General features: G+C 39.9%; 1 protein-coding gene across 4 annotated transcripts in view; it reads right to left on the reverse strand.

The window, feature by feature from the left end:
* Positions 1-1,320: 1,320 nt before the first annotated feature.
* The window catches only part of LOC120387781 (mitochondrial intermediate peptidase), a 114,479-nt gene continuing 102,147 nt past the window's right edge, over positions 1,321-13,652 (reverse strand). For all 4 annotated transcript variants that reach the window (XM_039508933.1, XM_039508936.1, XM_039508942.1 and 1 more), the window contains exons 17-19: positions 11,124-11,245; positions 8,601-8,674; positions 1,321-1,574 (exon numbers count right to left, since the gene is read on the reverse strand). In XM_039508933.1, coding sequence (XP_039364867.1) covers positions 1,477-1,574; positions 8,601-8,674; positions 11,124-11,245 — 294 coding nt within the window. In that variant the 3' untranslated portion in view covers positions 1,321-1,476. The remainder of the gene's footprint in view (positions 1,575-8,600; positions 8,675-11,123; positions 11,246-13,652) is intronic.

A 13,652-nucleotide genomic window follows, 5' to 3' on the forward strand; every position in this document is an offset into this window, starting at 1 on the left:
TACAGTAGAACCTCAAGAGTTACGAACACCAGAATTACGAACTGACCAGTCAACCACACACCTCATTTAGAAGCAGAAGTACGCAATAAGGGAGCAGCAGAGACACAAAAAACCCCAAAAATCCCAGTATAATACTACGTTAAATGTAAACTACTAAAAAAAAATAAAGGGAAAGCAGCATTTTTCTTCTGCATAGTAAAGTTTCAAAGCGCTATTAAGTCAATATTCAGTTGTAAACTTTTGAAAGAACAACCATAACGTTTTGTTCAGAGTTACGAGCATTTCAGAGTTACGAACAACCTCCATCCTGAGGCGTTTGGAACTCTGAGGTTCTACTGTACCTCAACATCACAAGCATTCAATGAGTATCAAAGTGGGAGGGAAAACGTCCAAGATGTGACACCATTTTTCAATGCATGTAAAATCGTGACTTATTTCACAAGCTATATAAAATACGACTTAATTACTGTTTGCCCCATAAATGAAAAATAAATAAACAGCTTTTTTCTCTTCTTCCACTTTCTTGCCAGGTTTTTTTTTTCATCTGTTAAACACCTGATACCTTACCCAACTCTCGCTCTCTGTCATCTCTTCCCTTTTCTATTTTCTCCTGCAAGTCCTTTGTTTTCTAAGTTTGTCTTTTCTTTCTCCCTGCCATGAAGCTGAATTCCATTTTGGTGTTTGTCCCTTAGTTCTTCATTTCCACTTCTCTTTCTGGATACATACTTTTACTCCTTAACTCAGTCTTTGTTCTCTTACTTTTGCTTACTGTCTCTACGCCACTCCTCCATTTTGAAATATTTTAGGAAACCCACTCTTTCTCTCTCTCCATGCTTTTTTTCGCTCTCAACATTTTTCTTCCCTCCACATCCTTAGCGTTTCCTCCACTCAACTCTTTCTTTCCCTATATGCTCCCCGGCCCTCATTTCATTCCCCATACAGGCTCCAATCCCCACTTCTCCCCAGTTTCTCTTCTTTGCACAGCAAATCAGGCTGTTTCTCTCCCTTCCTCTGATGCAGAACATCCCATAGTCTTCTATAAAGAATAGGGTGAAAAAGCTTGACAAGTACTGATGTGGGCAGTTGAGAAGGAACCATGCAAACAACCCTGAGTCATGACAGTTTTGTGCTAATCCTGACTTCAATAACTGTGTACCAAAGGAGGTCTCATTCCTACCATCCATCTTGGTGAAGGGTTGGATTTCCAGATAGCCACACACTCATAAGGTACATGTCAAAGAGCATATTCCCAACAGTCTTCTGCAAGACCACTTGAAACCTCAGCCCATCATCTTCTTAAATAAAACCACATACAATCCATTAAAACAAACTATTTATTTTAAGATTCTACAAATAATAACTTTGTTTTTATAGAGGACCAGTCTTAACAATGATGGACATAGTACTGCCGTGGCTATTTGTTTCTGCTTCTCAATGAACAGCTGTGAAACAAAAAACAATCAGTTCAGTTCCATGTTATTCTGAGTCCATGAAGAACGTTTCAAAGTCCTGATCCAAGTCTGAAACAAGGGCATCCACAAAGTCTTCAACAGAAGGAGACTTCTGAAGCATACCTATGGAAAGGAGCACAGGAAACTCGCAGTGAGAATCGCACCAACATAAAAGCCATGACAATGTTTACCTGAACTAATTTGTGTGTGTCATACTGAACTTACTCCAGTACAGCTGTCATAATTTTTCACCAAGAAGCATGCAATCATTCTACATGGGGATTATTTAATCAATCTTCTTCTTACCTGGCTATCTGGCCCTTATCACAATAGTATCTGAGAGCCTCACAATCTTCTCAACACCACTGTGAGCCAGGAAGTATTACCCCCATTTTACAGATAGGGAAATGAGGCACAGAATAGAGTAAATGACTTTGGTAACATAGGAAATCTGTGGCTGAACAGGGAACTGATCACAGATATATTGAGTCTCAGATCAGCACCCTATCCACTAGACCATCCTTCCTACTCTGATTTAGAAATGCCAGATGATCACACTGTCACTACGCACTACATATAAAAATCAAACCATAAATGGATTTACATTTTATCCGTTGGAAAACTCCATTTCTCTTCCACATTCTCTAACACCCCTCATGGTATTAACGCCCCCCCTCTCCCCCAATCATCAAGATACATGCATAGCCTAAGCATGTCACATAACCTTCTAGCTATAAATCCTGTCACATCTTCTCCTCTCTCTATCTCATTTCTCTTGTCTTCACTTGTCCTATTATGTCCAAATTTAAGGCTCAATCCTGCAAAACATGTATCAAGCTTTCCTGAAGGTGGAGACCATTTCTTACTGGCTTGTTAAATGCGTCACACCCTTATTGTGCTGACTAAATAATAAAATCATGTGGGTCTAAGCTTGTTTAACTTAAATAATACAAGAATTATGTTCCTATTTTATACAAATTAGAAATGTCTAGTCTTTGTAAAAACTCAATAGTATTTTTCCTCAAAACAAAATTTTACTTCCAAATGTTGCAGACTCTTTGCTTGGGGAGGAAAAATAAATCATGTCATCTCAATTAACTGCCTTGCTCTGATCTGATTAACCAAGAAGATTCTATCTATTCAAATCAGAAATTTTCCCTGTGTGCAGTGGAATTTAGATTTTAAACAGTCAACTCAAAATGGATTTGCAACAGTGCACTTTTTAAAGGAAAAAACATGTTTTCTATAAAGCATCAGAATATACTGTCTAAATTATTTTCAGCTGTTCCGCTGTAATAAAAATGCATTAGTTTGCATTGTGTATCTACTGTGAATTATTAATTATTAATATTTTAAACACTTTAAAAGGAAATTACATTAGTTGTATTGGAAAACGTCAAAAACAGCTAATTCAGAGCAGTTAGTGTAAAATATAAACTTTCTGGTTCTTTGAAGTGATTCACATTTTTACTGACAAAACTGCCAATGTAAATATAACCTTGCTCAACCCTTTACTATAGGCACACACAGTGCACATCTTCTTACATTCTTTCACATCCTTAGACCATTTGGTTTCAGTGGGAATAATAACTGCAGCATTTATGAAAAACAAAATCTTTCAGTGCATCTTTTAATAAAATCTGACTGGAACCAACTGGCTTCATTAGACATTTCTTGTATGTTAAGTAATTGCTAAATATAATAGTTCAAAAAGCAAGAAGAAAGAAAGTCTCCAGGCAATTTTGGATAGTTACTAAAAGACTTTCCTAGTTAGGATCTCACAGCATCCTTATTTTAATTAGGTTTAAGTGTATATTGCAAGTGTCAACATGAACTGCCATGACACAGTTGATTAATATCAAGAATTAAAAGAAAAATAAAAGGTTCACACTGCAGATAGAATTAAAATGCAGTCAATAACACTTCTATTCAGATATTTTCAATATCAAAAGGAGCAGAAAAATGGTTATTTTTAACAACCTGACACACTCATTACTGTTCCCTTTAGCACAATAGGGTGTGGCTTGCACCTTTAGTTCATAAAGACAAGTGAGCGACTTTTGCAGTACAGTATATGGGTGCGGCTTAGAGAAAGACATACTTGTTTGTACAAATCAGTTATGGTGGATGGGAAAACAAACTCCATCTTGAATGAAGACCTGCAAACAGCAAGATGTCTGACTCTATCCCAAAGATACTTGCCCTGTGCACAGAAGGGATTCACTCTGTGTGTGGGTCTCCTCCCCCAAGTGAGTTGGGCTGGCTGGAGGACAAGTATATTGACACACTATCAGCCATGGAGAACCTCTCCCTGAACAATACAGCCAAAGCTGGTACTATTTTTCAGCAGCTCTCTTTGTAGTGGGAATACCCCTGTAAGGAGGCCTCAAGGGGCAGCTGCCAACTGGCAAGCCTGCAAGCACGGCTCCATTGCAGCTTAGCTGTGTGAGGGGAACAGGGGCAATCAAGCCACCAAAATCCCTATGGCCTTTCCCTCTAACAGAACCATTTCCCCAGTACCCTGCACCCCCTTCCTGCCAGATTTTCCATTGGAAAGGGTGATCAGGAGCATGTTAACAGGCCACATTGACTTTTCTGATATCATGTAAGAAAATACTTTAAAAATTCATTACAAACACAATCAGCCTGTCCAGAGGACATACATCCAGGGTGTCAAAAGTATTAGCTGACAAATTTATAGACCACTGACAATTCTCCTTGAAAAACTGACAATCAGGTATGCAAAGAAAAAAGAAAAACAAATATAGTACTGGTTGCTTTTCAAAAAAGGAACGAAGAACGATCCTAGGAATTACCTTCAAGTAAATCTAATTTCTTACCTTAGTACAATAGCAACACAGTAAAAATTCTACCCTATGGAAATTATAAAATGTGTGATTAAAGGGAAGACTATAATATAGTTGGCTGTTTATACAGCTAAACAGTCTAAAAAACCTTATTTTAAAAATCATTGTGAATTATTTCAAATTGGCTTACATAAGGATATTAACGTAGATTCAAAATTGGTTAAAAGGACCATAAAAAGGGAAAGAAAAGTACCAGATTTTGTTCCAAATAAATTATTTTAAATACCCATCTTCAAGATTCCAGAATCAGACACCCAATCGTAATTTTAATTGGCCTCTACACAGTAGTTGCATCATTTGAGAATGCAATTGGATGTCTCTCATTTATCACTGCAATGATGTACTGCATGGTTGTTGTTCTTTCAACAGCACCCAGCCCTGTGACAACAGCTGCTTTTAAGGTACTAGAGGAGGCGGGATCAGGAATATCTGCAGAATAAATTCTACCAATGCAAAAAGAGCACGCCCTGATTAAATAAAGTACTAGAGATTCTATTGTAAAGATCCAAAACGCTAATTTAGAATAATCCTACTGCAGTGTCTGAATCTATTACTGCATAGAGGAGGTCAGACTACAAGATCATAATGGTCCCTTTTGGCTTTAAACTCCATGAATATCTGTATTACAATATGTACACACACAACACTCCAGTCTAAATTATTTAATGAGATATCCACAAAGACTGACGGCTGCAGTTTTTTAAGCTGAGAGTATATTTCATAACTTCAGCTTGACTCCCATTTCAGATCGGTCTCTCCCAAGCCTAGGGCAGCTGTGTTGCTCTCCTTCTCTGCTTTGAAGTTCTCTTCCACATTACAGCCCTGTGGTTAACCACACCCTTTCTGGGGATGGTTAACCATAACCTTCAATCACCTGTAATTGGGAAAATTATAAAAAACCTGTGGTCTCTGTCCCTCTGAAACACCGTAATTGTTTTGGCCTTGTTTAGTTTGGGCCAACGTCTACTGCTGTTCATAACTGATATTATAACAGCACTAGCATTTATATAAGCACCTTATACATTAAAAGAGATGGGCAAATATTATCTAAAATCTTTGCAATACCTCCAAGAGGTGAGTACAATTTTACACATGGAGAAACAGATAATAAGGGCCCGATTTGCAAAATTGCACAGGAGCAACGACATGCTTAATTTGCATATGTGATTACTTTGCACATGTATATTGGGTATTCATGCACAGAAGTGGATAATTAGGTATCTGCCTACAATACAGTCATTGTATGAATGGTTTAGGAACACAACTTCACATCCATTTTGCAAGTGCACTTTTTAAAATCAGTCTCTAGGGGGCAGATTTTCAAAGACAAAGAACAGTTAGATTCTGAACTCCCCTTTGTGCTCTTTCTCAAGATTAGAAGATGGTAAGTTAGACAAAGAGTCAGGTCTGGCTTCCACCTGTGTGATCAACCCACTACTCTATGTGGCCCCTGAGCACCCATTTATTCTGAAGTGCTGCACACTGGGATTTTGTGATACAAAGCAAAGCAGGGATCAATAATGTCTACATTGACACTTGGCAGAGGTGGACGAATGGACTTTATGTCATAACTATATTTTTTTCTTTAAATACCAAATGATGGCCTCTTGAACAAAACATAGCTGAAGTTATTTTCTATTTGTGGTTCCTACAGTACATATTTGTATCTAGTAAATAATTGGACATGCAACAGAGTCAACATCATGAGAAGATTTTGACAGGACTTCATGGTGACACTGCATCTTTTAAAATAGTAATGCACGTTGCTATTGCTGGTGGGAGTCAAATTCAAGCAAACGGATGTATAAATCTCAGGTCCTTAATTAAAGGCACAGTCCAACACGAGTCTCTCCACTGATTTCAGTGGAAGTTGGATCGAGTCCTACATCTTCCTTATCAGTGAATCTGAAGGATCATGTGAGAGAAAGATTGAAGCTAGGGCTATATCTAAACATTTAAAAAATAAAAATGAGAAGACGATACAATCTGAGAAGCAACACTACAACATTGCAATGAAGAAAGTGAACAAGTGAAAGAATGTGTCATATTAAGGAGGAGATTTTACCAACAAGTCAATGGAAATGATTAAATATGGCCAGCTTAGCACTGACACGTGCATTAACGTGCTTTAGAATAGAAGGGAAGAGCTTTGTGTGTGTTTAACCAGTAGTCAGACTTGCACAAGCATAACTCTACCTAAAAGTTAGATTGTGAAATCAGAGCCTAGAAAATTTAGACTTCTGAAATGTGGCACCTATTATCAGAGAATACCGAAACTTCCCCCATAAGAAAGTAGCGTCAGTAAGAGGTCACTATTGCTTGGTGGTAAAGGATGTATTTGGAGGAGGTGTGTGGAAATAGCGTTTCTGCAGTTGGAGGAACAGTGTTTTGGAATGTCTTAACGAAGAGGAGGATGGTGAGAGAGACACAAAAAGCTGACTGAAAAGGGTAACTGGATGATATTAAGGAATGACAACACATTAGAGTATCTGACATTACTTTTCTGTTTAAAATCTTATTTCTGTACTAAATACAGAATGATGGGGACAGGAGAGTAAAAAGCTTTCACGTCTGTACAGTCCACATTATTCAAAACTGTTGCAAGATAAGCAAAGGAACTACCTAACCGCAAATGGGTGTGGCATAAAATGAAAAGTCAAGGTGACAAACCAAAACTGGACCACTTCATTTCAATAAAGGTTTTCATTTTCAGTGACAGTTTTCCATCCCTCTACTGGGACACATTTTGCCTTTTTTTTTTGGATGATCTATTTTAGCATTAAAACAAGAACCCTACATTAAGTGAAAAGAAGAGATGATTTTCTCTGCTAATTTTTATGACTTCATCCATCTTTAAAAGCTCTCTTTTTAAAAGCATCTTAAAGAACTAGAAAAAATTATAGAAGTATACACGGTGCCAGTAAATTTATCACTGCATAATGCTGATTGTTTATTCAGCATTCTTACTGCAAGTATCAATTATGCTCATACTGACAAATCGGAAAGAGGTACTTTTATCTGATTACTGTTATGCCTGTACAAACAACAGACTAAATGCAGCTCTACTATTATAGTGCTTAATGTGACATAATAAGATTCAGTTTAGTTTAAGGTTCCATTTATTTAAATAAAATTTGAAAAGGCAAACAGACTACATTTTACAAGTGACCATGCTCACGTTTCTCCCCCATTATCTGCTTTCCTTACAACAGTCTATATGACTTTTTTTTTTCCATACTGCCCCCTATGCACGGCAGAGCTATGGATGTCAGGGTGCCTTAACTGTACATTTCTATATGTAAATGTATTTGGATTTATTTTAAATGTAACCTTAACACTGAATTTCCTGAAGTTATAATGCTTCTTTTTGGAATAAATACACCATTTCAGGAATGAATTTTACCCTAAAATTACTGATACATACTTTCAACCTCAACTCAACAGTAATATATTTTTGTCTGGAAATATAAGCAAATAAAATTATGTACTCCCACAACAGAAGGAAAAACTCATGTGCAGTTATGCATGGTTTCATGTGCTTCATCGATGGAAACATCTTGTAGGTTTCTTTATTCAAATAATATTTGAATCTGAGACTTGATTTAAGAATGCAGTTTATGTTCTTGTCTGCACCAAAAGGAATAAATACGAGAAGAGGATTCTAGGAGGGATACTGATCAAAACCAAATTTTGTTACAATCTTCAACCTTTTATATTGAGAGTCCATTATCAAAGTGCTGACACTACCTGAACTGCTTTGGTGCTATCAAAGTGACACTGAACAAAAGATTTCCTATTTCTACATCAGCAATATTTGGAATGATGGCCTTTCAGTTAATATATAGGTAAAAATCAGTAAAACAAACTTTTAAAAAAAATTAGTGATGGTGCATCTCTCCTTTTTTGGAGCATCTCACTGGTACCTTTGAATTCTATGGATCACTTTGAAAGAGATTCCTTTCCAACACCTTATTTTCCTGCTATTTGGATCTCAAAATATTTCATTCTTGGTATTACCCTGAGTTCTAGTGATCCATGAAGCATTATTTGAGATCTAGTCTATTAAATTAGGTAAATCTACTCTGCATATCCCTTTTAATAAATCCTATGAAAACTTTGGTTACGTATAAAGGATTGGATAGGGAAATATTCTTAAATTATTTATTGCTACCTAATCGCAACCACTAATATTTGCCAAAAGGTAAATAACAGCAATGGGGAAATAGGGCGGAGCAGGGGGAGGAAGGTCACAGAAACAAAACAATTCTCCTTTTTCTTTTACCTTGAACCATGAGCATGGGCTCTTTTCCACCGCCATGTGCCAGCATCTCTCTGCGATAACGCTCACCCATTGCCCTGAAGGAAAAGACAGATAATATTACAGCCACCTGCATACACAACCCGTTCAGCTTTCAGTCACACTTGTCTCCGGTTTCTTTACAGAACAGACACAGCTATGGAACTAATAAAACCTGCCACCTTTAGACAATGGCTGCCTTCATCATATACTGATTAGAGAAATGCACACTATTTAAAATTATGCAAGAATGAACTAAGCTAGATAGATTTAATATTTACAAAAACTATGTTGTTTTTATGCAATACTGTACTTTGCAAAGAACTTGTTAGTCTTCACTGTTGAGACCTACAATTGGCAGGCCACCAGGAAAGCCTGGTCCCAGCAAACAAATCTCCCAAATAGTGGCAGGAAGCCCCCAGTCTATCGAGAAACATGGGCTCTCCTGGAGAAGAGCTGCAGTTGGCAGGTCTCCACAGACACCTCGCTCTAGGGAAGGATTCTCCCTAGGGAGTTGCAAGTCCATGGACTCTAGGAAAGGGACCTGCTTATAAAGGGCTTGGCCCTGGACAGAGGTGAGCAGTCCACTCAGATGGAACAAATAAGCTAAGATTGAGCTGAAAGTCAGACATGGGGATAAAGGTTTTGCTTATATTTTGTGCTGGCCTTTTCGGTTATTAAATGAGACCCTCCAAGCAGGGGCGGCTCTACGTTTTTGGCCGCCCCAAGCAGTCATGCGCGGGAGGCGCCCCGGAGCCGCGGGAGCAGCGGACCTCCCGCGGGCATGACTGCAGAGGGACAGCTGGTCCCGCGTGGCTCGGCTGGACCTCCCGCGGCTGAGGACGGTTCGCCGGTCCGGCGGCTCCGCTTGAGCTGCCGCAGTCATGCCTGCGGGAGGTCCAGCCGAGCCGCGGGACGAGCGCCCCCTCCACAGTCATGCCTGCGGCAGGTCCAGTCGTTCCGGGGCTCCGGTGGACCTCCCGCAGCCATAACTGCGGCAGGTCCGCCGGCCCAGCCCGCCGCCCCCCCCTGGCAGCAGGGGACGCCCCCTAGATTTGGCCGCCCTAGGCACCAGCTTGTTTTGCTGGTGCCTAGAGCCGCCCCTGCCTCCAAGGACCAGAAATGGTCACTAGCTCTGAAATAAGAAGAGCTCTGTGTGGCTCAAATCTTGTCTCTCTCACCAACAGAAGTCCAATAAAAAGATATTACCTCGCCCGCTTTGTGTCTGTAATATCCTGAGACCGACACGGCTACAACTACACTGCTATATCTTCTAGCCACATTTAAATAACAGTTTTCTAAATGCATCAGGAAATGTTTTTGCTTATTGCCGCCCAGTGTCACACATCCTGAACAAATACAGAACTTCCTTGTTTTAGGAAATCACTATTTGAATGTTAAATACAGTTTTGGCCCAAAACTAAAATAGATGTCAAAATGGATGACAAAAGTCCTAAAATGTACTTTCTCAATTGTAGTGAGATTTTGATAGTTCACAAGATGTTCAAATTTTGTGCTACCTCAGTACAAATAAGCAATATCCCCCAGTGTAGTCTATCTAGATAAGCTAGAAGTTTCGTCAAACAAAAAAGCAAGCAAACAAGCAGTTAGATTCTCTGCTATCAGCCAAATATAACATATTCAGGTAAAAAGCGTTACAAATTAAGGCAAACAGTTTCAAATACGGGTATCTGAATTTGAACATGTGAATTTATTTGCTTATAGGCTGTTATTAAATATATTTATTTATGGTAGTACCTACAGTGTGGTAGGTGCTTCCCAAACATTCAGGAAGAAACAGTATTTGCTCCACAGAGCTCACACCGTAAGGAGACAGACTAGTAGAAAGAGGCTAAGAGAAGCAGAATAGGCAACTGATGTACCAGTCAGCTTGACTGATTGTAAAAAGCAGGACAAAATTGGTCTTCAGGAGTGACTTTGATGTGGACAGGGTAGGGAGTCTTGCAGATGAGCTCAGGGAGGCTGCACCATGCACAGGATACTGCACAGAAGAAGGCATGGAGGAGTCTGGACAAGAAACTAATAAACAAGCAGATAAAGCTTGTACTAGCCGAACAGAGGGATGCAATGCAAAGCTTGAAAAGGGAAGATAACTATGTAGAACTATGTAGAGCTTTGAAGGTGATGACAAGAAGCTTGTTTAATACTGACAGCTTCTTCTATGTCAAATGGAAGTTACAGGTATTTAACACTTTTGAAAATCAAGCTCTTTAATTAGATGACTACATATGGATTTTGGTGCCTCCCACTTGGCACCTACATTTTAAAATGCTGATGCTGTATTCTTTGCATCAGTGAACATGTCCTACAATTCACCTTATCATCTGTGGTTATATTTTGCTTTGTTTTTAAAATCAACATATTTAGAAAAAACAATTAAAATGACATAAAAAAATCAAAATGTTGCTATAAGTATGACAAGCAAATTTTCTGCTCCCCAGAGTTAGCATGCCATTGAGATCTACTTCATGCACTCTCTCTTTTTACCTGTCAAATGGGTTCTGCACAAAACACTGTTTCCATACCATGGAGGCAATGGCCCTGGACATGAGGTAGGAGTAGTACTTGGCACCGTATCCCACTAGATGGCTGAATCTCAGCTGCCATGCCTATAGGGAAAAGAAAACAGAATGGGAATCACATCACTTACAGCCTTCTGATTATTCTGAGAACTTTTTATCAAAGATTACAAGAGTTATATACTGAATTGGTTCATGTATTACATTGACAGAAATCTGACAGTATTAAGGAGAAACAATGAAAGAAAAACTAACGTGTAGAACCTCATTCTAATAAATATTTTCTGAGCTAAAGACTACATTTTCCCTATGCTAATCATTATAATTAATATTATGAGCAAACAGAATCAAAGGCACAGAAAACTGTAACCAGTACAAAAAACTCAGACATTTAATAATATTCACATTATTTCTATTTGGTGTTAAAAGAAAACCACAATTCACTTGTTGCAATTAACACCACATTTTCCACGTGGATAATTACAGAGTCACACCTGAAAAAGTTAAATCCATGATCTTTTGCCAAAAACAAAATTATAGTACAGACTTGTATATGTAAAGTACATCTTCCCATATGCCAAAGTACAAGCTCAGAGGTAAATGAACTACATCCACATGACATACCATTGTTCACATATTTGCTTGTATATTTATAGCAGATTTTAATTATACTGTTATTTGTCTATAAATTGTTATTTAGTTTTATGACTCATTCCAGTGTTGCTGGACTCCTCTCTTTTACTTAAATAGAGTACTTCCCTATTTGGCTCCATTTCTTTAGCTTGGAAAACTGAAATGATCAGCTCTACTCTCATAGAAACAAAGTTTATGTTCTCAGATTTCCCCTGCCTGTAATGTGAAAAGGGGAGAAGAATTAAATTGAAGAGACATACCGTTTCCCTGCAGTCTTATATGCTTCTTCAATGTAAGATGGCTCTATCTAGCAATGGATCAACAAGAAACCGTTTCTCCCTATTTCCCTTCCAGGAAACAAAGTGGGAGTCAATTCAAAGATGTCATTTGTCCTGTTCAAACAGGATCAGAGCTCTATGATAATCACAGAAGTGCAGGGGATCTCTATAGGTCATCTAGTCCAGTGCCCTGCACTCAAGGCAGGACTACATAACAACTAGGCCATTCCTGACAGGAATTTGTCTAACCTGTTCTTAAAAACCTCCAATGACAGAGGTTTCACAACTTTCCCAGGCAATTTATTCCAGTGCTTAATTACCCTGATAGCTAGCAAGTTTTTCCTAATGTCTAACCTAAACTGCCCTTGCTGTAATTTAAACCCACTGTTTCTTATCCTATCCTCAGAGGTTAAGAACAACAATTGTTTACCCTCTTCCTTGTAATGATGATAGGTTTTTTTTTGGGGGGGGGGTGAGGTGGGGTGGTGCAACAGTGTTACACTCATATTTAGCTTGAGATCCACTATAACCCCCTGATCCCTTCCTGCAATACTCCTTCGTAGGTAGTCATTTCCCATTTTGTAGATGTGTAATTGATTGTTCCTCCCTAAGCGGAGTATTTTGTATTTGTCTTAGTACTTTGTATTTCATCTTATTTACTTGAAACCATTACTCCAGTTTGTGCAGATAGGATTAAAATTCAAAACAATCCTCTAAAGCACATGCAACCCCTCCCAGGTTTGTATTTTCCGGAAACCTTATAAGTGTACTCTCTTCATGTGGGGGAGGTGGGCCGAAGGGTTCAGAGTGTGGGAGGGGGCTCCAGGATGGCGCAGGCCATGGGGGAGTAGCCCAGGGAGTTATAACTGTCAAGCAGCTGATACAGGAGATGATGTAGACAGCTGCTATCCACAGGACCCTGGGCTGGAAGCTGGTGTAGAGGCTAGGCCTGGGCTCCTCCCCAATTCCCCCAACTCCCTATCTGACAAAAGAGGAGTTGATCTGGTCTTTGACACACACCAGAGGGGAAGGTCATATTTGGAAAGGGATCTGGCCTGTCCCCGACCCACTGGGTGGGACACAGAGACCGCAGGGATTGTTCTGCATTTCCCCCATGCTGGCCAGTGATGAGCAGGGCAGGCTCTAACATTTTTGCCACCCCAAGCAAAAAAAAAAAAAGAGCGCCGCCCCGCCGAACCCCTCCCCGAGTGTCGCGCCGCCCAAGTGCATGCCCCCCGCCGAGCGCTGCGTCGCCCAAGTCCCCGCCCACCAAGTCCCCGCCCCCCCAAGCACCGCGTCGCGCCGCCCAAGTCCTCGCCCCCCCAAGCGCCGTGCCGCTGAAGCCTGCCGAGCTGCCCAAGCCCCCGCCCCCTCCCGAGCGCCATGCCCGGCCGAACCAAAAAAACAAAACAAAACAAAAAAAACCCCGAGCGCCACCCCGCCCCAAGGTTCTGCCCCAAGCACGTGCTTGGTAGGCTGGTGTCTGCAGCCAGCCCTGGTGATGAGGTTAGCTGAGTGAAAGGCAGGTTTGAGCCTCTAGCAAAAGCAGCCAAACTGAGGGCTGCCATGAACCTCTGAGGTGAGCA

This window comes from Mauremys reevesii, linkage group 1, assembly GCF_016161935.1.
Source record: "Mauremys reevesii isolate NIE-2019 linkage group 1, ASM1616193v1, whole genome shotgun sequence".
NCBI classification, from domain to species: domain Eukaryota; kingdom Metazoa; phylum Chordata; order Testudines; family Geoemydidae; genus Mauremys; species Mauremys reevesii.